At 42.1% G+C, this 26,535-nt stretch overlaps 1 protein-coding gene and 3 pseudogenes across 1 annotated transcript in view; 2 read left to right on the top strand and 2 right to left on the bottom strand.

Annotated features, from left to right (window-relative positions):
• Positions 1-6,005: 6,005 nt before the first annotated feature.
• The window catches only part of LOC146476649 (F-box/LRR-repeat protein 12-like), a 33,786-nt gene continuing 13,256 nt past the window's right edge, over positions 6,006-26,535 (bottom strand). The window contains exons 2-3 of the mRNA XM_085114245.1: positions 7,913-9,248; positions 6,006-6,133 (exon numbers count right to left, since the gene is read on the bottom strand). Of these exons, the coding sequence (XP_084970371.1) occupies positions 8,320-9,248 (929 nt within the window). The 3' untranslated portion in view covers positions 6,006-6,133; positions 7,913-8,319. The remainder of the gene's footprint in view (positions 6,134-7,912; positions 9,249-26,535) is intronic.
• On the bottom strand, positions 9,908-17,899 carry LOC146476652 (uncharacterized; annotated as a pseudogene).
• On the top strand, positions 22,865-24,619 carry LOC146476651 (uncharacterized; annotated as a pseudogene).
• On the top strand, positions 24,615-25,384 carry LOC146476650 (uncharacterized; annotated as a pseudogene).

Here is a 26,535-nt window from a genome sequence, read left to right as displayed (position 1 = left end):
TAAACCCTTTCAGCACTCCAGACAGTCTAGCTAAGTTTGCTAAGGTTGACTTTACCTTAGGTTAAGTTACATATTAATTTAGGGTACAACAAGGCTGGAATTTCGAAATCGATAAGCATCGAAGTTAAGCTAAGTTGAGTTGAGTTAAATTACGTTGGTTAATATAGAATTACGAACTTATGATCTCAAGATTGACAAGTCTGAAAGTTAAGCTAAGTTTTCTAAGGTTGACTTTACCTTAGGTTAAGTTACCCATTAATTTAGGGTAGAATAAGGCTGGAATTTCGAAATCGATAAGCATCGAAGTTAAGCTTAGTCGAGTTGGGTTAAATTACGTTGGTTAAGATAGAATTAAGAACTTATGATCTCAATTAATGATCGCCAAATTTAAATAAGCATCGAACTTAATCTTGGTTTACATACATAAATTGCTATTTGAATTATTTTATCAAGGGGCGGGTGTCACTCGGATTACCTAGACGTCCCCGCATGTAATAAGTGTATTAGAATAAAAACGTTTAAGGGGCGGGTGTCACTCGGATTACCTAAACGTCCCCGCATGTAATAAGTGTATTAGAATAAAAATGTTTAAGGGGCGGGTGTCACTCGGATTACCTAAACGTCCCCGCATGTAATAAGTGTATTAGAATAAAAACGTTTAAGGGGCGGGTGTCACTCGGATTACCTAAACGTCCCCGCATGTAATAAGTGTATTAGAATAAAAATGTTTAAGGGGCGGGTGTCACTCGGATAACCTAAACGTCCCCGCATGTAATAAGTGTATTAGAATAAAAATGTCGCGAAATGAGCACGCTTCATGCTTACTGAGTGTAATTGGAGCTTCGTTAGGCTTGATTTTAACCTGAAAGCATGAATAACTATTTTAATTATTATTTTCTACAAAGAGTAATATGTATATTTTCCTACAAAGTGAAATTGGTGTTAAGCACGTGCTAAAAAGGAAAATAATATCAAAGTTACTGAGGCTAGGACGCTGTCCACATAAAATAGAAAACATTCTCCTTTATCATGTTAATACAACTAATAATAAACTTGGCTTGGAATCACTAAAAGCATTGTTGCAGTATTTTGCTTCTCCCGCCTCGTTCAGAGTTCATATTATTTGCCCCCAAAGCGAAAAAAATAATAATTTCAGTAAATCTTAGAGGCGAATTAGAAGGAATTCCCGAGAAGACAACACATGTTATCATGATAAAGTATTAAAGACGTACCTTTTCGAACCTTTTCCAAATGCTTTGACATCCAAACACGTTCGCTTGAGCCGCCATTTTACTTTCTGACGTAATAAAAAAGCGCGAGCGCAGACCATCTCGTCGATAACCGCGAGGCAGAACTCTCGTCCCAGAACCTTGTTAGCGTGGCGCGCTTGGATTGAGTACTATACTCTGTCAAACTGACGAAGTTAGAGTGCTTTCCATCATTCGGCGGTATAGAGCTCAATTAGAATGTCACCTCCAACATCGCAGGAAATCCGAATGGTAAGAAGGCTTTATTTCTTACTCTTTGCCAGCTATAGGCAAGGCCGTGTTACCGCGTTTAAAAAATGAAACAGTATAAGATCATCACTGAGACATTTCACTGATTTCGCAGCTTCAAATTAATGACGGTCAAGTTGCCGATTTTTTGGAGGAGCTTGCAGCGTTCCTAGAAGGCCACCTAGCCCAACTAGATGCTGTAAGTAGAAATCGCTCGTATAAACGGAATTTAAAACGATAGCAGAACTTCGTGCGCATACACAAAAAGAGAAAGCTGTGTTCCCTGCTTTACGTCTTCTATAAGTCTTTCAAATACAGAATAGTGAGATCTCGACTTATTAACTATCACACATACTTGTAGCGTTTATATTACAAAAAAATCCATGTCTTCGGACTAAATCGTTAACCCATACCTTTTTTCAGGCCAGACCGCAGATGAATTCGCTGACCAGATGGTTAGTACTTATTTGTATGTCTAAAAAGTTAAACCTTCTTATCCTTCTTACGGTTATCGCTGGAACCGTCTGCTCTGTAATAATCAATGGTATATGTGCACTTTATCAGGGATTGTATGCTCATCCTGTTACTGGTGTTTATGCGAGATCAAAATTGACGCAAAAACCTGTAAATGTCCTTATTTTTTGTTTATTTATTGCGACATTAGTAAAAACGTAGTAAGCCAAACACAACTCAACTTCAAAACATGGCTTGAAGTTGAAAATTCTATACCCCACTGAGTTTAGTTTCCGGTTATACTGCCACAACATTTCACAAAACACACACCGAGAAAAATCGTTCTGCTAGGAATTAAATCTGCTATGATTTTTCCGTAGGTTCGAAGTCTTAAAGTCGCATCAGGGCTCCCTTGTTTAAACGGAGCGAAGAAAAAGCAGAGCAGAGTGTGAGAATTGAGTGATGTAAAATTAGTGTGTGACATGAAAATGGTGTGATATTTAACTGCAACATGTGTAAATAAATTTTTTTTATCTGGAAATTACTGTGTCAAACGTTATATTGGTCATTAACTTTTATTATGTTTGGTGGCTTCTAAAAAAGCCGTTTTTGTTGAACTGCGGTCAGGGAATTTCAATCACTGCATGCTGCCGGTGAAATGCCTCTTGGTAAACTTCACTTGGACTCGCTTAACTGGGCGGGAAGCTGCTTTGCGACCTAGTTCGTTCCGGAAAGCAGGCGACTTGCCGAAGAACAACTTGACCCGGACTTGAAGACCACGGGAGCGTCAAGGATACAGCCAGCGCCTGTCACTGTCAAACTTCGCCTTAGGAAAGAACCAAGACCAGCTTGTAGCAGGCCTTCTTGACTGGCAAGGTACGGAGTCCCACGGAGGTCCAACGGCATATCAGGAAACAGCGATCGCAGGACATCATGCCGCATTGTTATGGTCTCGCTATAAGCCAGAGGAGCTTTCAAACCGCTCTCGAACAAAAGAGCGAGCCTTTCTGTGCATTCATCCACCCGTAGTGGATCCACGTATCTGCTTTCAAAGGTGGTGATCAGATCTTTGGGAAGGTGTTCGACTGGTTCCCATGTATTTTCAGTTGGGGAGTAGTTCTTCCACTGAATGAAGTACTCCTCTTTTCTTCCTTGCGCTCGTTTCGCGACTATACGCTCAAATTCGTAAACACCCATGACAGTGGGTTTTGCCTTCGGTCGGCATTTCAAGCTGCAGCCACGCTCGTGAACATCATTCAATAATGATGCGTAAAAGCCTGGTGGATGTCTCAAACGCTTCGACATGTCGTCTCCAAAGGTCTTTTTTTTTTTTTTAAGAAATTGGATGGAATTTTTATATGTTTTTATCGATCGAAACGGATCCAAATATGAATAAATAAATCAACAAGGAAAATAATGTTTCCTCAGGGGTAAGTCTGTTAGAGGCGGGCGCTGTTTTTTTTTTTTTTTTTTTTGGCTTGTTTGGGCGTACCTAATTTATTTCACTTTTCCCATTCTCCTGCTCAAAAGAATGACATTGTTTTTTCTTTTTAATTCCCTCTTGGATTCTGGTTCTGAACAGTTTCAACCGGTCGAAAAACGGCACGCGACTGTGAGGTACTTGCACACCTAACGCCCGGCGTATCGAATTCGGTAATTGAACGGACGGCAATGTAACTCAGTCGAACTTTCGATAATCAGTTAGTATAACCGAACATTGACATTTAGTTTGATATTTTTGGGGACGTTTTTCTATTTATTCCCTTCAATAAAGGTTGAGAATGATTACTCTACTTAAGAGATGGATTCCGAACAAAACCTGATCAGATTGATTTCGATTACATTCGGATTTTGTTCGATTGGTTCGATAATCGAACTTACCTATGATCTCAAATGTCGGCAAACAACGAGGAATGAAAGCTGGTCGGATGCATGGCGCGCTTTTTTATGTTATATCTCTGGGTAGCTTCTAACAACTTAATAGATGGCAATAAAAGGCAAGTCTTTTATACATTTTGATCTCAATAAACGGATCGAAATTTGAATATTTTTTTGTTCACAAACAAAACTTGTTTCCACGTTAGGCACCAATTTGCCGTCGTTCGGGATTTTACAATTTTTTTTGGCCTTAAATTCTTTTCGCTAAGTGAAACGCAGCCAGAAGTGTATTTTTTCACCTACTATGAATACTACACATTAAATGCAACAGGAACTGGTTTTGCTCGGCTCAAGCGGAGTTCTTAGATTATTGTTCTTTTACCGCTAGCGGCGCATGAATAGATTTTTTTATCCCGACTGCTATTGTCAATTTTATCTCACCTTCGCACATCTAAAAGTTTGATTGACAGCACCTATTTCAACGAAGCGAACACGACGCGAGCCCGAAACAACGAAGCCAGTTACCTGTTACTCCCGTGGGAACAACTCACCATCTTTATGCCTCATTTTGCAAATTTTGGCACCGTAAGTACGTGTCGCGAAAGACAATAGAATTGTTGGCGATGAGTCGTCGAGTGAATCGGGTGTCTTCTGTCTTCTGTACGTTTGCCAGCGAAACAAGAGCCCGGAGGATTTGCGGTTGAAGACCCGTCATCTCCCAGAGAGTTGTGAACTTAGTTGCGAAGTTCTGAAGTTACAAGAGCGGGTTTTGGAGTGGCAGGGTGGCTAAGGCGAACGCGTTAGTGTTAGCCAACTAGGGGGGTTCGGGGGTATGCTCTCTCGGAAAATTTTAAAATTCTGAAACGGCTAGAAATGCACTTAAAACTGTCAATAATAATGTGAATTTTTATTTGCATTTACTAAAGGAGTTTCTTCTTCTTTAGAAGTAACGAGTCGATGCTTTAGTCTTGACCTTACATTCGACCAACACAACAGGCAGATTATGATAAATCTTTCAATGAATAAATGAATGAATGAATGAATGAATGAATGAATGAATGAATGAATGAATGAATGAATGAATGAATGAATGAATGAATGAATGAATGAATGGATGGATGGATGGATGGATGGATGGATGGATGGATGGATGGATGGATGGATGGATGGATGGATGGATGGATGGATGAATGAATGAACGAACTAACGAAAGAACGAACGAGTGAAAAATTAGGGTAAACTTAACGCCTGGTCTTCTTTAGACTTAACCAAACAGTCACTGATAGTCAACCGCACAAGTTTATGTCGGATTCATGGAAGTTACTAAAGTTTCACAGCTATGAAGCAAAGTTTGTCTGTTCTCTGTTTGTGAACTGGAAAAAATGATAAATTTACATGCATGGATGCTAAGTACTGTCAGATTGCTAGACCTTGCTTGTAGTCATTGTCGAACGAAGCCACGTTTTCAGACCTCGAGCGACAGAAAAGGATCTCTCGCCAGCTGTACTGGTTTTCTGACTCACAAGAAACACTGCAGAGTTTTCTATGAGGTTCGCAGGTCTTACATAAAATAATTAATAATATGTAATGCAAGTTGTTTCTGTAAGTGAGGGGGATATGGTTACGTAAAATAAAATAGAATATTATTCTAAAGCATCCAAAAAGTGGGGGGAGGGGTGGGGGGCTAAGACCCCCACAGCTCAAACCCCTCCGCCTTCCCTGTCTCTGCATTGTCCGGCGCCATTTTAATTGAAAATTAAACAAAATGGTGAACTAGCATATCCTATCCGGGGTGAGTCATATTTTAATACCACACGTCAAGAGCTCATTAGTCTTTCCAAATCTCCTAGTCAGGGAGTCATATCAGGGTCCAATTGTTCAAAGCCCCATAACGATAATTCTGAGTTACCGTGAACTGTAAATTGAGTTTTATAACTGATAAATAAAACGTTTCCCAAAATATCTCTTTCCCTCAGTTTTTACTTAGACTTTTCTTTCCATGAGCACTGAATAAGCTTTTAAAAACATTTTTAAAGAGCCAGATGAAAATCTCGGATAACTTTTAATATCGGGGATTAAGGCCTGAAGATTTTTTCGGAATACGTTGCGTACATAACTCGTATGGTGTCTTGCAAATTTTATTTTTATAAAAGACAAAAAAATTGGAATTGGGCTTGACTGGTGGCTTTAGCGAAAAAGAATTAAATAAATGAAAAAAACTTGGGATTACAGTTCTATAATTGTTATATTTTGATATCTGTTCTTTCCTCTTCTTGGGTAGTCCTATTTGATAAGTCTGCAATCGGCTTTGATTAGGGACAGTTCATTTTTTATGAGCATGGGGGGGGGGGGGGGGGCTGGTGGGATTTAGGGGGGGGGGGGGCCACGAGAAAAAAAATGGCACTAAAGGGGGGGGGGGGCTACCAAAAAAAATTGAGTGAAAGAGGGGGGGGGGGGGTCACCAGCAATAGTTGGCTAGTAGGGGAAATTGAAAGTGGCTCAACACAGAAACAGATGAAGAAATTGAATATTATTTCAATTTTATTTAATACGATTTTCCTAACCACTTTTAATTTGTTTTACATACTGAGGTCGAAATCTGCATTTCATATTAACAACAACGGAGGAAATGAAGCATATCTGTTGGAAAAGCAATAATGAATATAAACTGAAGTAGACACCTATGTTTGTACAAGTTCAAATTAATATAAAAACGTAACAGTCTCACTATTGAATCATCCGTGGGGGAGTAGTTTTCTATTAAGTGGTTGTACTCAGAACTATATCAATAGATTTTTTAATGCTCTGTTTAATAGTACTCACTTTTATAAAGACTGTTGATCAGTAAATTATTTGAACCCAGGAGTATCAGTAGACTCAGTAGTATGCCTAGTGTGAACATCCAGATTAGTTTTTAATAAAAGAACTGTTGTTGGTGACTTCAGTTGACGGTAAATCTGAGCCGTAGGCCATCTTCAGAAAAGCTTGTAACCGTCATTTTTAATAGCAGTACTTTAACATCCAGGCGTGTAGGAGGGGTGGTTCGAACGAACCCCCTTTGAAGATCAATAATGGCGGAAGAAAAAGCACAATGAGGAGGTTGAACAACTACATGAGGTGTACCATGCGAGAGAGTAGAATGTCCGCCCTGGTTCTAATGCATATCAAGTATGATATGCCTGTCAATCTTGACGAGATAGTCAATTTGTTTGAAGGCCTACACCCGAGAATGATGCAGTTTACCAGCTTGGTGTATGACTATCAGCACTGATCGAATAGCTATCAGAACTTGACAGGGCGCGGAATGTACATTGAACTTTCTTGTTTAAGTTGAGACAATTATGCCGCAGAAATGATGTATATAGCTTAAAAAGCTGCTGTAAAACAAATTTGTGATTTGCCTAAAATGGGTCTCAAAATGCAGGAAATGAGGTTTCTGGGAACCTAGATTTTTAAAAATTTCCGGGGGAGCATGCCCCCGGACCCCCTAGTAAGAGCGCCTCCGGCGCTCAACAAACATCCCTATCTAACCCTTACCTACGCGCCTGATATCTGTGTGTCCGCTGTTTTTTTTCTGTTTAATATGACTCGTAATCGTTGAGTGGTATGATTCGATCCGTATTTTGTTAGTCAGATCTGTACGTGTATTAATTGTTTCTACTCGAAGGGGAGTAATTTCACGTTAAACGTTTGCTTGATTAATTTTTATAGTTCCTCTAAGAATCTAAATGGAAATTTAGGGTTTGCCGTCGCCGTAAACGTGTTGCTATCTATAAAACGTTTTTTTTAAACAAGAGAAATCTTTACCTAAGCAGAGAACGGTAACTTTTTAATAGTACTGTAAAGAAATCACAGTAACAATTACGTTTATCTTTGATATAAACAGTACATAAGCGTTTTGCTAAAGTTAGGAGTATGATTTGTTTCTGGTTGGGCGGGAGGGGGGGGGGGGGTCATCAGAAAAAATAGTTTCTGCTTGGGGGGGGCCATGTGGAAAAAAATTGCATGCTAGAGGGGGGTCATACAGTTTCGTAGTGGCAATTAACCAAATCCCACCAGCCCCCCCATGCTCATAAAAAATGAACGGTCCCTTAGTACGTCTTAGACTGCAGAGGAGAAAAAAACCCCGGCTTTTTAGCTGTTTAAGTGCGTCTCAACTTAGAAGAGCTTCATGACTTTGACCCTTTACCTTAAAGGAGCTAAATAAGTTTTTTGAGTGCTCTGCACCTTTTTAGAAAGTTAGCCAATAACCACGTAACAAATCAAAGAAAGTTTATTCCAGCAAGAAGGCCAAAAAATAAGTCTCGGGCACAAACAGTTTGGTAAATAGTCCGTTTGCTTAAAAAAATAACCACCTTTGTGAGAAATTTCTTCGATAACTAACGAGCGACATTGCACAACTCGGCAGAGACAGTGGCGTGAATTAAATGCCGACTAGATATTATTGTCTTATTTTTTCGTTTCAAACACTTAACAGACATTTGTGCGTTTTTCAGCATTTGTGTCTTCCAACGTCATCAAGCCTATTTCGAGGTCCAGGAAGAAAGAAATGCTTATTTTCTTCAACAGATATATCTTGCCTATCACATACGTAATATGCCAAGCTTCGAATAGATGTCAATAAATTGTTCACAAATAAACCATTTAAAATCACTTCCTTAAGTTTGCGACATTTTTGTAACAAAAACACAAACGAGCGCTCGATTTCGAAGTTGTTAGTGGAGTGGAAATAATTTACGCAGATCTCTTCCAACTCGAGGCAATTTCTACCCAATGAACGGATAATTTTTTCTGTACCCAACAGTTCGTTTCCTGCAAAACTCAAAAGACGAAGTCGAGGCATACTGGGGAGGAAGCTCTCGAAATAAACGAACGCTAAAGGAATGGATGAGATGTCCAGACAAGTTATTCTTGGGCAGTGGAAAAGCAAATCACTGACAGACTGTACGGTAACTGGATAGCGGCGATGCAAGAAGAAGACTTCTAACAAAGGAAAACCGTCCACTAAGAGACGAAGAATTTCATCGGTCAGGGCGCACTTTAAGTAACGCAAACGTTTTAACCTTAACAACACCTCTGAAAGGCCGTAATATGACAATCGATAGCAATTCAATACATTCAACTCAACGATGTTTGTGTCATCCCAATTACACCTGTCCACGTGCTCATCCTTTATCTGAGTTCCTTCCAGAATAAGCGTTCTTAACCTCGGACATTTGTTTAACAAAGTGGGTAATGTTCTTCCTTGGAGGTTACGGCATTTAGCGAGAATTATTGATTCCAGGAACGTGCAGTTTTCAGCAATGGCCTCGATGCTTTCATCGGTGATCCAATCACATTGTGTACAGTCCAAGATGCGCAGGTTGAACTTCTTGTTGAATATGCTAGCCAACAACCGAGGACTGATACAACAGTGAAGACCTAAGAGAAGGAAGTGTTATGATTAGCACTTTTGCAAATAAAAGGAAGTAGTGATTACAATAACCGCCCTTTTTGAGGGAGCAAGCTGAAACTTATCCTTGATATATGCACAGGTTATTAACGTGTATAACCTGTGCATTTTACCACATAGGGAATATCAAAGCCAATCAAGAGGATCTTGAGCAACTATGACATTAAAATTACCTTAAAACCCTACTAGACTATCGAGAGTTTACTTCTGAAACCGAACAATCCTGTCCGAAAAGGCCCAAAAATATTTAATTTCCTGCAAAGATTGTGACAAGAACTACATGGGTGAAACAAAACGCAAATTTGCCTCTGGACTGAAAGAACACCAGAAAGCAGTACAACATAGACAATCGCAAAAGTCTCGGTTAGCTGAACATTGTTTCGTTTCGGTCACTCCATCTCCTGGTAATACTCTAAGATTTTACCCGCAACCTTAAGTTATAAGCGCAAATTGGCGTAACAGAACGAAGTTGTGCAATAAACAGGTTTTGTACTGCGGCTTTTTTTCGCGCGCATTTGACGAAGCTGATAACGGAACGCAGGCATTTCAGTCGTTTGCAACTGACTTGTTTGCAAGACTGTTTGCAACAGTTTTTCTTCGCCCTTTTTCGTCGCATATTTTATCTCACTACATTTTGAAAGCTTCTACTTAACTTTATTTTGTGGCGTAATTTAACAAGGGCAAAAAGCAGGCCACAGTGGAGAATAAATCATGAGAGAAGCGTTGTTTCTGAAAATTTTGTTGTTACATCAGACAATGAGGAGGTCTTATATCGTTTATATCTATGCGTCCAGGAACCAGAACCTATAATTTCCAACTTGCGAAGTGACTTGACGAGAAGCTTAAACCACTTTAAACAAACGACTTCACTGTGCATGATATCTTCCAATTTAACGACGAAATTCAACATAAGTTCGTCAACGGGGATGATGCCCTTGTTTCATTAGACTGCAAGCAGTCCCTTTCTGGATAGTCAAGAGAGTTTGCGCTGTGAGCTGGAGCGAGGGGAAATAAACGCTCGTTCGCTCCAGTTGGCGAGGGGCGAAGCCCCGTACCAACTATCAAAGGCTATGGAGACCGAGAGCGAACTGTCTAATTGTTTTAGCATACCTCAGTGATCAGTCTATCAGGCAAAAAAATATTTTTATTTCATAAAGTTTGATAGATTTGTGCAATGATGCATGCTAAATCGCGCGAGCTCTGACAAACTGGCGCATTTGCAAAGTTCATTCATCAAAGTTCATTCATCAATAAAAACAAAGCAACACAATGATCGCGCCATACATTGCGCAGTCTCAGAAACGTGCAAACCGTAAAAGAAAAAACGATGTTAAGCTCAAACTAAGCTTAATTTCAAAGTCCTTTTTCATTTACAAATTCTGAAAAAGAGTTGACAGCAAAGTACATCGACTGAATAGTGAAATGGACCACTGAGGATTCATCGGAAGTAGTTATTGTTAACTATGGTCACTGTGCAGTTGTTTAAACGTTTTCAGAAATGGCTGGTTAGTATAGCTGGTGCTTGCTTTCTGCATATTAATTTGCTGATCAGAAATCTGTCTGAACATCTGGCCTGCAGTAGCCGGTACAATACCCCCGGTGCTTTCTTGTGGAGGTAGAGCCAGTTGAGTTTGGTTGCTGATCTGCTGCAGTGGCTGGCGGTTTCCATGTACAAACGAGCTTAGGATACCTGACATCTTTTCCTTTTCCTCAAACGACGCTCGGGCACTGTATGATTCTATCGACATGTTTAACTTATGTCCAGTCACAGCCTTAATGTGCGTTGCCTCGACATTACAATCTGTCAGGACGGTAACCGAGGTAGCTTGGAAACAATGGTTTGTTAAGGCGGCTGTGCTCATCTGCTTCATCATGTTGGACAGTGTTTTTTCGCCCGCGGGTGAGTTACAACACAATCGCTTTCTTCTTCGCGCTTTCTTCTTCGCGCTTTCTTCTTCGGGATGACATCTCTTGGACGCTGGATGAGGCAGTCAAGACCTGGGTGGCTCAGGAAATTTTGCATGGTCGGTAAGGGGCAACGTGGGGAACCACGAACCTCAAATATTTTAGCGTCTGCTTCGTCGGTGTTGTCGTTTACACCGCCTTGATGGTCTTGATGGTTTTTTGTCAACAAAACCGCTCCCGAGAACTCTCTTCGTAGCTCAAAATATCGTTTACCCTGGGGTTTTTGGCTGAGCATAAACATCTTTGGAGTGAGACTGCGTTGGTTTTCTCTTCCTCTCCTCCCGAAATACAGGCGTTTTGGACAATTCGTTCGTTTTTGCTGACATTGACATTTCTGTCTCTTTATTGTTGTATTTTTACATGTTAGCCGCGCGCGCTCTTAGCCTTGCACCGCGCGAGGACTGGACATTAATTAATTTAAGTCGCGCGTTCCGCGCGCAAGATGGCGTGTAGAGTGGCGTAGACAGGTTTTGAGTTTTTTTTCTTTTCGCCTCAAAGTCAGTGTTTTCTTGTCGCTGGAAAAACAGTGTTCTGTACTTACAGTCTTGTCGGAAGCGATTGCCATTAAAATCCAAGAAATCGTCAAAAACAGTTTGGTCCTTCGAGCCGGATTTTAGCCAGTTGCCGCCGCATTTTAGCCGAAATTTACGCCTGACATTCGCCGAGTTGCAGCCAGATACCAGCCGAATTACAGACGGATAGTTAGCCGAGTTGCCGCCAGATTTTAGCCACACTACAGCCGAATAACGGAGTCAGATTCAACGTCTAAAAGATGCCAGAGGTGAGCGAAGTTGAAAAATGCCGATCAAAGAGGTCTGTTGTCGAGTCAACTGTGACGAAAAGTACAAATCGTATCAAGGAGTTGATCGCTGAGAAGGGCAGCGTTTCAAAGGTATGTCAATTTGCTAAAAGTATCGAAGAAGCGAGAGATAAGGCCCGGGATCTGACAGGAAGACTAGAAGAAATTGCCCCGGAGTCCATTGAAACTGATGGTATGTGGCTGGAAGATTTAGAATATAATGTTAATGAAGTTCTGGGCGAAGTGTCAGATTACCTCGCTGAAACAAGGAAAACTGAGACCCAGACTCTCGAAGCACATTCCAGCAATGTAAATAAAGCCGAAAGTTCTCCAGTCCTGTCGGGGGAGTTTCAGTTTAATAAGGGAAGTGGACTCAAACCTTCGAGGGGGACCCTGATAAGTGGCCATATTTCTGGGGTATTTTTAGCTCGCTCGTTCATCAAAACAGAGCTCTATCGGGTCCGATCAAGCTGGCTCACTTGAACAACTCCCTCAGCGATAGGGTCCGAAGTGTAATTGCCTGTTTGACTGGGGAGCCAGGGGACTATGAGAAAGCCGTAAAATTGTTAACTGAGAGGCATGGGGACCCCCGTGAAGTCGTAGATGCACACCTGCGTCGCATAACCAATTGGCCAGACATTAAGGAAAGGATCGTGAAGGATTTGAACGCTTTGCCGACGCATTACAAGCAGCTGTGTTTGCCTTAGACCGCCCCGATTATAGACACGAGCTACTTAGCATCCCTCTCTGCACGCAGTTAGTTCGCAAGTTGCCGGCAAGGGAGAAGGATGAATGGGTGCGACAAATTGAGCGCGAACAGGTCTCTGAGGATGTCAGTGGTTTAGCCGAATGGGCGCAGCCGCGTGCCAAAACGATGCGAAAGCGCGAACGGTACAACGAACAACCAGCCAGTCCCGCAAAGAGCAGTTTTAGTAGAGGACCAGTGCAGACACAGTCAAAGCCGCAAAGATATCAAACTATGATCACGACCGCCAGTTCCGCTTCGTTGCCAGTAAAATGTTCGCTTTGTGAAAGAGATCATTCTGAGGTCAAATGCCCGACGTTCCTTGCGGCCACCATAGACAAACGCTGGGACATTGTCAAAGCCAGAAAGGTCTGTTTCGGCTGCCTGAAACGTGGTCACCAGCGTCGCCAGTGTCGCCTGTCCTCAAGATGTGGTGTTGATTCATGTGGAAAGGGACACCACTATTTGCTACATGCCAAGGAGCCTAAGGAGGGGCTGAAACCGCAAGAACCGCAGATCGTAGAGTTGCCGACAGAGAATAAAGGAGTCCGTTGCGGTAGAGCACAGGGAAACGTGACCGGTACCAGTAAAGTCGCATTGAAAACTGTGACCGTCCCTTTCGTAAGTGACTCGGGGCAGATTATTATGGGCCTAGTACTCCTGGATACAGGCAGTGAAACAACACTGATAAGAACCGGGTTTGCCGCACAGCTGGGCATTCAAGGTCCCAAGCAGAACCTTACTGTGGATGCCGTTGGAGGAGTAACTACAACCGTCAAGTCGCAGCGAGTGCGCCTGCCCTTTGCGTCATCTGTGACAAAGGCAAATGTGGATGCCTGGACCATGAAGAACATATGTGCGCCTGTAGACGCTATTAACTGGCCGGAAGTAAAGCAACACTATGTGCATTTGCGTGATGTCCCAGTTGAGTCGTTTGCTGACGGGACAGTGGATGTGTTACTAGGCCTAGATGCTGCAGCCTTAATGGCACCGATAGAAGTCAGACGAGGGGAGCATTCGGAGCCATATGCCGAATTAACGCCACTAGGTTGGGTGATCGCCGGTCCAGTCTCAACAACCGCCAGTGGCCCGGGAAAGCGTATCCTGCGCGTGCAAGTGATTGAGCCTGAGGATGATGTCAACTATCAACTGCGAAAGTTCTGGGACATAGACGTCTTTGGTGTTCGAGTGGAGACAGCTCCGCCTTACACACGCACGGAACAGCGAGTGATGGACATGCTAAACAAGACATGCCGCAGAGTGGGGTCTGGGTACGAATTAGGACTCCTGTGGAAAGCCAATAGACCGCCGTTGCCCGACAACTACGATACTGCGCTAAAAAGGTTAGAATCTGTTGAGCGTCGTTTACAGCGAGAGCCAAAGTTAGCGGAAGGCTACCGGAAAGCAATTGACGCATACATAGGAAAGGGTTTCGCGCGCAGATTGTCTGAGCAGGAACGTCTGATGGACGGCGAACGCTGGTTTCTACCCCATCACCCAGTGATCTCGCCTCACAAGCCATTACCACGAGTTGTGTTCGACTCCGCCTCGAAGCATGAAGGAATCTGCCTTAATGACTGCCTTGAGACGGGACCTAGCCTGCACAACGACTTGCCGGGTATCCTGCTTAGATTCCGTGAGAAATATGTCGCACTCTTCGGAGACGTTTCTGACATGTTCTGCCACGTGCGCTTGAGACAAGAAGACTGCAAGTATCACCGATATCTATGGCGTGACATGGACACGAAACGACCCCCTCACGTCTACGAGATGAACTGCCTAGTGTTCGGAGACAAGTCATCACCTTGTGAAGCAAACTTCGCTGTGAGACGAACCACAGAAGACAACCAGGAAGAATGGCCTGCCGCAGCCGCCGTGGTTAGGCGTGACATTTTTGTGGACGACTTGTACACATCTTGTGGGAGTGAAACAGAAGCAGTGACCTTACGCGAGGACGTCACAGCTCTCATGGCCAAGGGAGGGTTTCCTATGCGCAAGTGGATCTCTTCTTCACCAGACGTTTTAGCTACAGTACCGGAAGCAGAACGAGCCGTTCCTAATAACTGCCTAGAGTCGGGAGAGCTACCGTCTGGCAGAGCTCTAGGTATCAGGTGGGATCCGAAGTCAGACAGCCTGGGGCTCGCACTACCTCACATTGATCGTCCACCAGCGCAAAATACGAAGCGTGGTATTCTCAAGAAATTGGCTGGATTGTACGACCCCTTGGGATGGGCAAGTCCGTTCGTCATTCGCGCGAAAGTCATGCTGCAACGCACTTGGTCTCGTGGTTTAGGTTGGGACGACCCGCTGCCAGCGGATATGACTACTGAATGGGCAAAGTGGGAGGAGGAGATAACAGCCCTGAAGTCCTTCACCGTCCCGCGTTACATCTACCGTCAGCCAGGGAAGATATGGAAAAAGCAGTTAGTTCTCTTCTGCGATGCCTCGGAAGTCGCGTGTGCCGCAGCAGTCTACATGCGCGCCGCATCGACTGATGGAGAGACTGTGTGTCATCTGCTTATGGCTAAGACTCGTCTCATGCCTCTGAAGACGATTTCTATCCCGCGAGGAGAGTTGATGGGTTGTCAACTAGCTGTGCGCCTTGCAAAGACCGTTTGTGAGCAGCTGGATTTGAGCTTGCGCGATGTAAAGTACTTGTCAGACTCTACCACAGCGCTCTGGTGGATTTATGGAGAGCCCAGAAACTTCAGTCCGTTTGTTGCCAAACGAGTAGTCGAGGTACTGACTGAGAGTGATCCTACACAGTGGCATCATGTGCGCACAAAACTGAATGTTGCAGACCTTGCAACAAGAGGAGCTTTTGCAAGCGACATTCAGGCAGAATCAACATGGATCCAAGGTCCAGAATTCTTAAAGTCGGACGAATCAGAATGGCCGATTGATGACGTGCCGATGTCTGCACCGCCGCTAGCCGAAGCTGAACTGAAGAGGAAAGTGCTTAGGGTTGAGCAGGTGTCAGTCCCACCACTTGTTGATCTTACCGCCTACTCTACTTGGATAAAGCTTCTCCGCGTGACAGCCTGGATCTTACGCTTCCGTTATAACCTGCGAAACAAAGAGCAACGTGAGTCAGGAGCCTTAACTGTTGAAGAACTGAAAGGAGCCGAGTTGTACTGGATGAAGTGGGCGCAGAGAAACCGCTTCCCAGCTGAAATAGAATCGTTGTCCAAAGGACGCCCTGTTCCCCGCACAAGTCGGGTCGTAAGTCTTGATCCACAGTTGGTAGACGGAATCCTACGTGTTGGTGGAAGAATTGACCAGGCGGAACTACCCTCGGAAGCCAAGCACCCGATCATCCTAGATCATGGACACGATGTTACACGCATGATTGTCATCCACTATCATCAAAAGCTCATCCATGCGGGAGTAGAACATGTGTTCAATCATTTACGAGAGAAGTTTTGGATCTTACATGGACGTGCGGAGGTGAAGAATTGTACCGTGAAATGCCCGCTCTGTCATCGGCGTCGCGTGCGACCGCTGACCCAGAAGATGAGTAACTTGCCTGAAATACGACTCGGTGGAGTAAGCACACCATTTCAGCATGTGGGATTAGACTATGCCGGTCCATTCAAAGTTCGCGTTGGTCGCAACAGAGAAGAGAAGCGATATGTTTGTCTATTTACATGCCTGCACATGCGTGCCGTTCATCTTGAAGTCACTCACAGCCTTAACACGGACTCGTGCATCATGGCACTCCGACGTTTCAAAGCCCGCCAAGGAAACCCAGTACGTATCCTGAGTGATAATGGCACGAATTTTGTGGGTGCTGAACGTGAGCTACGTGAGGCCCTAGCCGAGTTTGACCAAGAGCAAATCCAGGATGAACTCAGTGCCCGTGGAGTCCAATGGAGTTTCAACCCACCTGCCGCGCCATGGTTTGGAGGAGCGTGGGAGTCTCTGATCAAGTCCACCAAGCGAGCGATGAAAGTGATGCTAGGGAACGTGCTTACGGTAGATGAAACCTTTCTCACCGTAGTCGCTGAAGTTGAATCTCTCCTCAATTCCCGTCCGCTTGTGTATGGTGGTAGCAGTATGTCGCCGTCTGATGTCAGTGCTCTAACGCCAAACCACTTCCTGCACGGTCGCGCAAGCCTGAATACTTCACTGGGTGAATTTGTCCAGCGGGACATGTCGTTACGTCGGAGATGGAGGCACAGTCAATTCCTGGCGGATCAATTTTGGCGTCGTTGGAGACGAGAATATGTGCCTCACCTCATTGAGCGCAGTAAGTGGCCTAACATACAACGGAACCTTCGCCGGGGAGATCTCGTTCTTGTCGTCGATGACAATGTACCCAGAGGGCAGTGGCGCTTGGGGCGAGTCATGGCACCAATCGCCAGTGCGGATGGCCTTATCAGATCAGCAGAAGTCCTCACGAAGTCAGGAACGTGTGTCCGTCCTGTTGGAAAGCTGGCCCTACTAGAAGCGCACCATGAGGAGGACAAAGAGTGACGTTACCCCCCGGTTCACGTCACGGGCGGGGGTGTTTTGGACAATTCGTTCGTTTTTGCTGACATTGACATTTCTGTCTCTTTATTGTTGTATTTTTACATGTTAGCCGCGCGCGCTCTTAGCCTTGCACCGCGCGAGGACTGGCGTGTGGAGTGGCGTAGACAGGTTTTTAGTTTTTTTTCTTTTCGCCTCAAAGTCAGTGTTTTCTTGTCGCTGGAAAAACAGTGTTTTGTACTTACAGTCTTGTCGGAAGCGATTGCCATTAAAATCCAAGAAATCGTCAAAAATAACAGGTATGTGTAAAACCACGCGGTTTGCTGTAATTGTTTAGGATCTTTTGTATCCGCATTTCCCAGTTGACCACTTTCAAAAAGCTTTTGCAATTGCTCGCTTGTGATGGCAGCTTTATGAACAACTGGACCAACTTTTCCCTCTTTCGTCAGATTTTTACAGACTGCATTTAGCGTATCATTTGTTTTCTTAAATTCATTATCACCGACGATAGACCACGGCTTGTTAATAGGTGCTTGCTTCAAATATCTATCAACGGCCGCTCGGATGGCTTTAGGTGAAGAAACTTTGAACGGTTCGCCATCTGTTTGTCTCACTGACACATAAAACCTCTGCAAACATGTGTTTTAAAATTCGGCTTTGCTTTGTTGTTCAATGGGTGTTGTAATTTCTTTTTGGGTTGTAAACCAGTCTAAAACAAAACAAGAACCGCAATTGTTACTTTTCTTTAACAAATTTGTTTTGTTTACTTACGAACTTAAGTAAGCTTACGCGTAATTTGTTGTTTGTTTCAAATAAAGCATTTTATTTCGGAAATTGTTCTGCACTTACCTTTAAAAATCTTTATTCCATACTTTGTAGCTTTCTTTGTTTTTTCTGGAATGACACTTTGCAAAACGTTTTGTACGTCTTCTTCACAAACTTTACGAAAACGCGAAGTGGAAGCCATTTTCAACAGCTCCAGGTGCCGCCTATCGATCGATAGACGGCACCTGTGTAGCCAATCAGATTGCGCGTTTACGTGATAGTCGGTCACTGAGGTATGCTAATGTTTCATATGTCACAACACTCTTTACAAACATCCCTGTTGATGAAGCCATCCAGATCTTCACCGTCAAAGCTTTCAACAGCAATTGGCTTAAAAACACTTACAATCTCCAACTCGAAAAAGAAGACCTTGTTGAGCTACTAGAGGTGTCTTTAAAGCACCAACATTTTCAGTTCGAAGGCGAATTATATGAGCAAATCGATGGCGTCGCCATGGGCGCCCCCCTCTCAGGCCTATACTTGGAAACACTTTTATGTGTTCATTAGAAGAAAAACTCCAAGAGGAAGGTGAAATTCTCAGTTTCTACAAGGGCTACGTCGACGAAAATTTCGCAATTATGCCGAAGACTGCAGAGGCGTATGCTTTCCTTAAAGCTCTCAACTCAAACCATCCCGCCCTAACTTCACCATGGAATTGGCTAACAACAAACTACAATTCCTTAACATTAACATCATCGAAAATGGAGCCAAACTGGAAACCAGCGTCTAAAAAAAGCCAACTTATACCGAGCTTTTTCATTTTGACAATCATGTGGACCAACGCTATAAAAAAAGCCTATTAAAACCTCTGCTGAATAGAACCTATAGACTATCATTGAACTGGAAATTTTCACTGACGAATGTGAGGCATTGAAGATGACGTTTTCAAACCTTCGCTACACTTCTAAGTTTATCGATCCCACTATCAACAAATTTATCACCAGTCGTGTAGCGGGCAATTTACAAAGTGACACAATGGACAAGAGCAACGACAGCCTTCCCAAGGTTATGTTCTCTTTTCCTTTGTTGACCAAAAAACTACGGAGAACTTAAGGAGACAGTTACAAAGTGTTAGTTCTAAAATCGGTGTCGCTCTGCAACCTGTTTTCATTACTATGAAAGTGTGCAACGTTCTCAAGACTAGAGAGCCAAGACTAAAAAGCAGTGATTGTCCGCGTCGGAAAAATTATGTCTTATTAAATAAGGTGAGCAGGTGAACACTACAGGTGAACCTGACATTCAGCTCGAATCGCAGTGGGCCGTACTTAACCGTCTTCTCCTCGGACTTCTTTTCCCGATGCTCCATCCACGGACAGGAAATCTCCACAGCCCACACTTTCTTATTCTTGTGGTCCACAAATCGAGCGTCCACTCTGTTATTATTATTATTATTATTATTATTATTATTATTATTGTTATTATTATTAAGATTATTATTATTATTATTATTATTTTAAAACTTGCGCAAGATGAACGAACTATCCAGGCGGACTAAAGAAAGAAAAGAAAGAAATTGAAAGTTTGCCGCTTGTATTCGCGTTCTCCATAAAAACCTGAATTTGGTCATTTCAAGTTATTGTTTTGACGAGAACGGTAACATTTTTCACGCACGCACACTGTCGTTTTTTTTTTTTTTCATTAAACCTTTTATATTTTGATGTTCTCGTTAACGGCTTATTCAGTGAGAGCACGATGACAGTAGGTAAAACTGATAGTCTGAGGCGTTTGACAAGCCAGGAAAGGGTACGCTCTCCAGATTGTATCATTTGGGACGAAATGTCGATGTAAAGCAAACAGATCTTCGAAATTGTACAAGACTGCTCTTAGCTGGGAGGGGGTGTGTGTAGTTTGTTGCGGGCCAAAGGTTTACGTGGATTCCCCCTGTCGGACCGTTTTAGAACTCGTGCCTAGGTTTGACCGTAAGTTTGTCATGACATTCCAGGGTCACGGCTCGGTCCGCGGAAAAAATGGCGCCCGATTTGAAATCAACTTCGCTATGATTTTAAAGGTCAAATTACTTGGGACAACCTAAAAAGGAATATGCGAATGAACAGGGAATACCGACAGAAGTTTCTCCATCATATTTAAATCTTCAATTTCACGCGAAATTAATCCCTGTTGACTTGGAGGACAATCTCGGCCTTGAGCGGCTTTCCATGCGGCGCTTTCAGTCACCAAAATAAGAAGTTGTTCCTTAGTTTCACTGTAGTTAGCAAACAACACACCTGCTAGTGTTTTCTTTTAAGAATAACTTATTCGTTGAGTCGATTTCACGTCCTTTTTTTGTCCCATAATGGGGGCTGATGGTGAATTCACGCAGTATACGTAACTCATGAATAATTTATGAATTTGGTTAAATTCCAGTTAATTTAATATAAAGTTTACAGCTGATCGAGCGAGCGACTGCAAATTCAGTCCACATCACGATAACTCGTTCATTGCGCAGCACTTTCACGAGTCAAAAATGATCAGTGCGTTTGTTTCGCTGAGTGAAAAAACAGCGGAAATTAGAAGTCTGCGTTAATTGCTTAAATTTGACCTGCATTTACATGATTTGCGTCCAACACTATTGAAATGATTGATAAATACAAAATGATGATCCAAAGGAGCTTGTTTTATTTTATCTATTCCATTTAACCTTTGTAAAGAAGACTTTTGCAGACGAGCCTAGAATTTTTAAAAAGCTGTCAAAACATGCAGACGCCCGAGGAAACTGATTTCCTCGAAGTTTCTAGTAAATCGCTTACGCCTGGGCTAGTTTTTAGGCCAAAGTTAGTCACAATATTCCCAGCTTCCTCTTCTAATCATCTTCTTTTCATCTTGTTATAGAAATAAATTGATCACCTGAAAAAATCCATAAAAGAAACGAGCAAGAAGACGATAAATGCTGTTTTTCAGTTGATTTTCGTTTGTAAGATGATATAGGATGAGAGGTTGATTCAAACGTACGCACTAGTGCACTGAATACGCCCTTCATATGTTTTCTAAAGCTATGATAAAAAAGCTTGTTCATTAACCCTAGAATTTTGATGTTTAGATACAGCATGTTTAGACTATTTGAACGCGTGTGTTTATGAAATTGTTATGACCTATTATACACAGGTATCGCGGGCTCTGAATTTTGACTAAGAGACCTCACTAAAGATAAGCATGTGTCGTTCTTTTTATAATTTTTATGATCTTTTAATACCCTTTCTTTTTTTTTTTTTTTCTCTTTTTTTTAGGGGGGACTTTTATGTAAAAGTAATCGATGCGATAATCCCCAATAATAATCGTAATTCTAAAATACAACGCAAATAATTCATAATCTTTAAATTGAGTGGCCAATTATCAGTTTCCCCTCTCTCCTTCTCTAAAAACCCTTAATAATCAGTAATCCTAAAACCCTAACAGGGCCTATTCAAAGAGACGAGTATTCTTGCAAACCTTTGCTGTTTTGCAAGATATTGTTTTTCTAATCTTGCAGTGTCAACACAAAAAGCTTAATACTGCTTACTTCAGAGCAGTCTTTTGAGCACATTTTTTCGGTCCATGTTCGTTATTTCTCTTGGAGTTTTAATTTCTAATCTCGTCCCATTTTGCTTTATTTAAGGAAATTTGATTCTCAGCAAAAATAGTAAGTCAAACAAACGTCTTGCAACACTGTATCGTTAGCATCAAATACCGACAAGTTTTTCCCGTATATATTTCTAATTTTAGCATTTATTCGTGACAATCTTGACATAGAACAAACACATAGAGGATATTACATGACCGCGCGGAGATAAGAAATTTCTGTTCGAGTGTTGAAAAATATTTCACGATTGGGCGCAGCGAACGAGTGAAATATTTTTTAACACGAGAAGAGAATTTCTTATCTCCAAGCGGCCATGTAATGTCCTGTTTATTATATAAACACCAATGAAATACCAAATCACTGCTAAAAACGCATATTATCTAACCATAGCAACGGTGATCTTTTCACGAGTGAAGATAACATGTTAATAATAATAATAATAATAATAATAATAATAATAATAATAATAATAATAATAATAACTTTATTTTAGTGTCAATCTTCTAGCTTTCCTTTAATTGGCTTACAAATCGAGGACACTATCCTAATTAAAACATCCAACAATCTTTAAAAGTTGCAACAATAACATCCTGGGCTACAATAACTATATACAATAATAAAATACATATCCAGTAATTAATAATTACTTAATTCAAATCTATATCTATAAAATCTACAATGTACAGGCGTTTAAAATCTAGCAAGTACACGTGGGGCAGTTGCCGTTACAAAAGTAGTTTTTCACCAAGCTAGACCAAACAATTTTGTTGCATGGCCTTGTCTAAATCTGCGTTATTATGTTAAGTAAAGGTTTTTTTCCGTTTTCCAGCATGTTTTGTACGGTGTGGTGCCCAGTTTCCGGCCAAAAAAAAGTAAACTCGGCTATTTTAACTCTTCGTCCACCGAAGCGATCCGTCGGAAAAACGAACATCTCCGCTATTAACTGATGGTTTTGGCGGGCTTTTTGGTCGAGAAACGAGCGAACAAGAAGGGATTTTGTTCAGGTGAGTAAAATCTTACCGGCTAATTTTTGGCTTTTTTAATGCACAGCGAAGCTACAGTAAGTAAACAAATAACTCGTTTTTGATAGGAAATAGTTCACGGAGCTTGATAATTTTTTGGAAGAATTTACATTAAAGATGGAAGTAATCAAGGGACCTGTCATCATAAGCTAGAACGGAGCTGTTTGCGAACTTCAGAAGTCTAAATCCTAGCTACACTGCGCCAGTTTCCGGCCACTGATCTGCACTCACGGATTGATTGCTTAAAACTTATTTGAATTAATGAAATTTTATAACTTACTACTCGAGAAATTAATGAAATGTACACAGCTTAAGCAAGCATGGCGTAATGAGATACATATTAACTCAGATGTGCTGTCGGTAAAACATTCTGGTAAGCAAAAAGACATTGAGGTCATGCATAATTTTATTATTCCGTAAACGGTGGATGAGAACGAACAGCTGATGAACCGAAACTTGAAACGTACCCCATAGATATAAGTAGAAGATAATTCAGATTAATTATTTATGAATAGTAGTTATAGTACTAGTAGTAGAGTGTAGTATTTATCTCTTTTCATAGCCCTAAAATTAAAAATTGCAGCTGTATCTGCTTCGTCACGTAATGTTTATATTATTTAGTAGGAGGTGCTCTGTGACGAATCGCATAAGACCTTCCATTACCCCCCTCCCCCCACAGTTACCTCTTACACAGGATTTTTCTTTACAGTTGAATTGATATGGCTAGTCAGCATAATGGCTGTGACCCGTCCAACCTTTTTGTAAAGGCAATGAACGATGTTAGGGTGGGAGGACTAAGCATTTGAAAATCAGCCAAAAAGTGGGGGATTAAATAGACCACTCTTAAAGATCGCTTGAGTGGTCGGGTTGAGATCAACAGACGCAGTGGCCCACCTCCAATTCTAACAGAGCAAAGACGGAGGAACAACCCCTTTTCAAGACAACAAACCTGGGAATAAGTGGTTTCGCTCTTTTGCTAATCGAAGCCCTCGAGTAAAATTACGAAAGTCACGACCTCTTGAAAAGAAAAGAGCTAAGATCTCGAAAGAAGATTTGGACGCCTGGTTTAATGGCTTCTAAAATTTTTTGGTTGAAAAAAATCTCGCATATAAGCCGTCGCAAATCTGGAACGTGAAGAGACTGGTTTCGATATGCAAGGCCGAGCAGGGAACGTCATTGGCTCATCTGACAGAAAAGAAGCGCCGTTTTGCGTCCTTCCGGGAAGCCGAGAGCATGTTACTGTGTTACCCTGTTTTAACGCATGCGGCCAGTGGATGCCCCCATATTTCCTTTTTCCTGGAAAGCGCATTCCAGTTACTTACAATCCGCTAGAAGGAGGCGTCAAAGGAATTTGTCTGGTTATATGGACACGTCAACATTTTAAAGGTGGTTTGCGAATCATTTCATACCAAATTTGCCACCAGCAAGGCCTGTTGTCTTACTAGTTGTCGGTCATGATTCGCATCTTAATCTCGAGTTATTCCAACTAGCAGAAAAGAATGGAATATATCTGTATTTTCTTTTACAAAATGCGACGCATCTCGTTCAGCCCGCTGATGTCGGTCTATTCGGTCCATTAAAAAAGATTTGGTACAAAGAAGTACGACTGTTTGCTCAAAGAAACCCAAACACGGACATCAATAAGAAAAACTTTTGCTCAGTGTTCCAAGCAACATGGGAAGAAGTTATGAGCCCCTCAGTTCTATTCAGCGCCTTTCGTAAATCAGGTATTTACCCTTTGGAGAGGAAGCAGATTTCAAATGAACAACTGCTTTGCTCTGAGCAATCTTCTTCCAAGACGGGTTCTCCCCAACTAGTACCCTCAAGTAACAGCTCATGAGGCGCAGTGCAAGCTTTTGAAGCTCTAGAGGCAGTCTTGACGACCCCTTCCAGGACCAAATACAGTCGTAGGATGGCAAAAGGCTATGATCTTGAAGGAAGTCCAACCTTTTCTGTCTGGCAGGAGCTGTACCGCGCAACAGAGGAGCCAGTCACACCGAGAGAAGCCAACCCGCAAGGTACAACAGCAGCGTGTTCAACAACTGCAACACCTTCAACAAGTACTGCCTCTACAGCAAGTGCGCCTTTAATACAACGGCATCTTTGACAAGTGCAGCGCCTTCAACAAGTGAGAAACATAGAGCAGGTACAGAGCCAGGTTCGTGCCAGTCTCACTCCACTGAAAGGGTGCTCCGAGAGATTTTAACCTTAACCACTCTTGAGGCACGTGGTCCTCCAAAATGTAAAAACGTCAAAAGAAGTATTCCAAATTTTGTGAGTGGCCCTGAGTCAATACAAATTTTACTTGATGAGAAACTAAAAAAAGCAAGACAACTTGCAGAAAAGCAAAGGAAGTTACAAGAAAGGGGAAAATAAGAAGGAAAAGAGACGCAAGAAACAAGAGGAAGAGGAATTAAACAAAGAGAAAAGAAAAAAAAGAAAAGAGCTGACAGGAAGAAGAAAGATCAAGGAAACTCTGGGAGTAAAAGAGCAAGGAAGTCAAACAGTCAGAGTCAAGCAAGTAGAGGAAAAAAATAGCGACAGAATTTGGTGGAGAATGAAGAAAATCTCTGTGGCATCTTCCCACTACTGGCGAAAACAACCCTTGGGTCCTTTGCGACGGTTGTAACTTTTTGATGCACATAAACTGTCTTCCTCTCGGAGTCGATATTTCGAGTATTTATAGTAATGAAGAATTTTTCTGCCATGCATGTTCTTGTTAAGCTAATAATGAAGTTTCAGAGCATGATCGATACATGTATGCTACCCATAGTATTGGGGAAATTAGCACCAGTGTGTAAATATACGTTCGGAGTCCAGCCAGTAAAACGATGTTAATCTTTTAAAACGTTTTCAACATGACAGTTGTAGAAGAGCTTTACAGGCCGTACACTACGATTGTGAATGAGATGTTGAAATTGAGAGCTAAGTTGGAACACTGCATGGTTGTCGACCTTCTGATGGTGTTCATTACAATTGTCAATGAAACGTTGAAACTGAGAACTAAGTTGGAGCGTCCACCTGATAGTTTATGGCTTAGTCACGGTTGTATTAAAATTTTTTATAAGCGTTTTGCAGGTCTATATAATTTATTTTTTCCGTGTTTAAATTTTATTTTAAAATGTCAATGCATTGACTATTTTGTATGACTTCTCGAGAAACAAGTTATTAACAGTGACTTGAATTAGATAGCGAATTAACAATAGCACGTTTTTAAAAAGAGTGGAAACGTTGCGTGAGAGTCGGCGAGCGTTCGGCTATGGGGTGTTGGGAGGGCACGAAGTTAAGAGCAAATAAGTGTGTGCCCCCAAAAGATCCCATACCTGAGCGTGCATCCACTCTCGACCCAGGTTCTCACTCTTTTTGAAAGTAGGCTTTTATAACAGTTTAAGTAATCGTACTTAATTTTTTTTTTCAGATCTGTCATTGTAATCATTAGCAACGCCGTGATAAAGGACTACCACGAATTTCAGATACGACCTCCACAGTGTGTGCTACTGCCAGTAACAAAAGAGTGTTGGTTAATGGGTAGGGTTGATAGGGTTTCTGGTTTTAATGGTTTCATGGTTTCTATTGTTCCGTAGTTTCACGGGTTTTGTGGTTTCATTGGTTTCATGGTTTCACGGGTTTCATGGTGTCACGGTTTTATGGTTTCATGGGTATCATGGTTTCACGGGTTTCATGGTGTCAAGAATTTCATGGTTTCACGGGTTTCATGGTGTGATGGGTTTTATGGTTTCATGGTTTCAACGGTTTCATGGTTCCACGATTTCATGGTTTCACGGGTTTCATGGTTTCATGGTTTCATGGTGTCATGGGTTTCATGGTTTCATGGTTTCACTGGTTTCATGATGTCACGGGTTTCATGTTTTCA

This window comes from Pavona decussata, unplaced genomic scaffold, assembly GCF_977016875.1.
Source record: "Pavona decussata unplaced genomic scaffold, jaPavDecu1.1 SCAFFOLD_75, whole genome shotgun sequence".
Taxonomy (NCBI): domain Eukaryota; kingdom Metazoa; phylum Cnidaria; class Anthozoa; order Scleractinia; family Agariciidae; genus Pavona; species Pavona decussata.
This window is presented reverse-complemented; position numbering and strand designations above follow the sequence as displayed.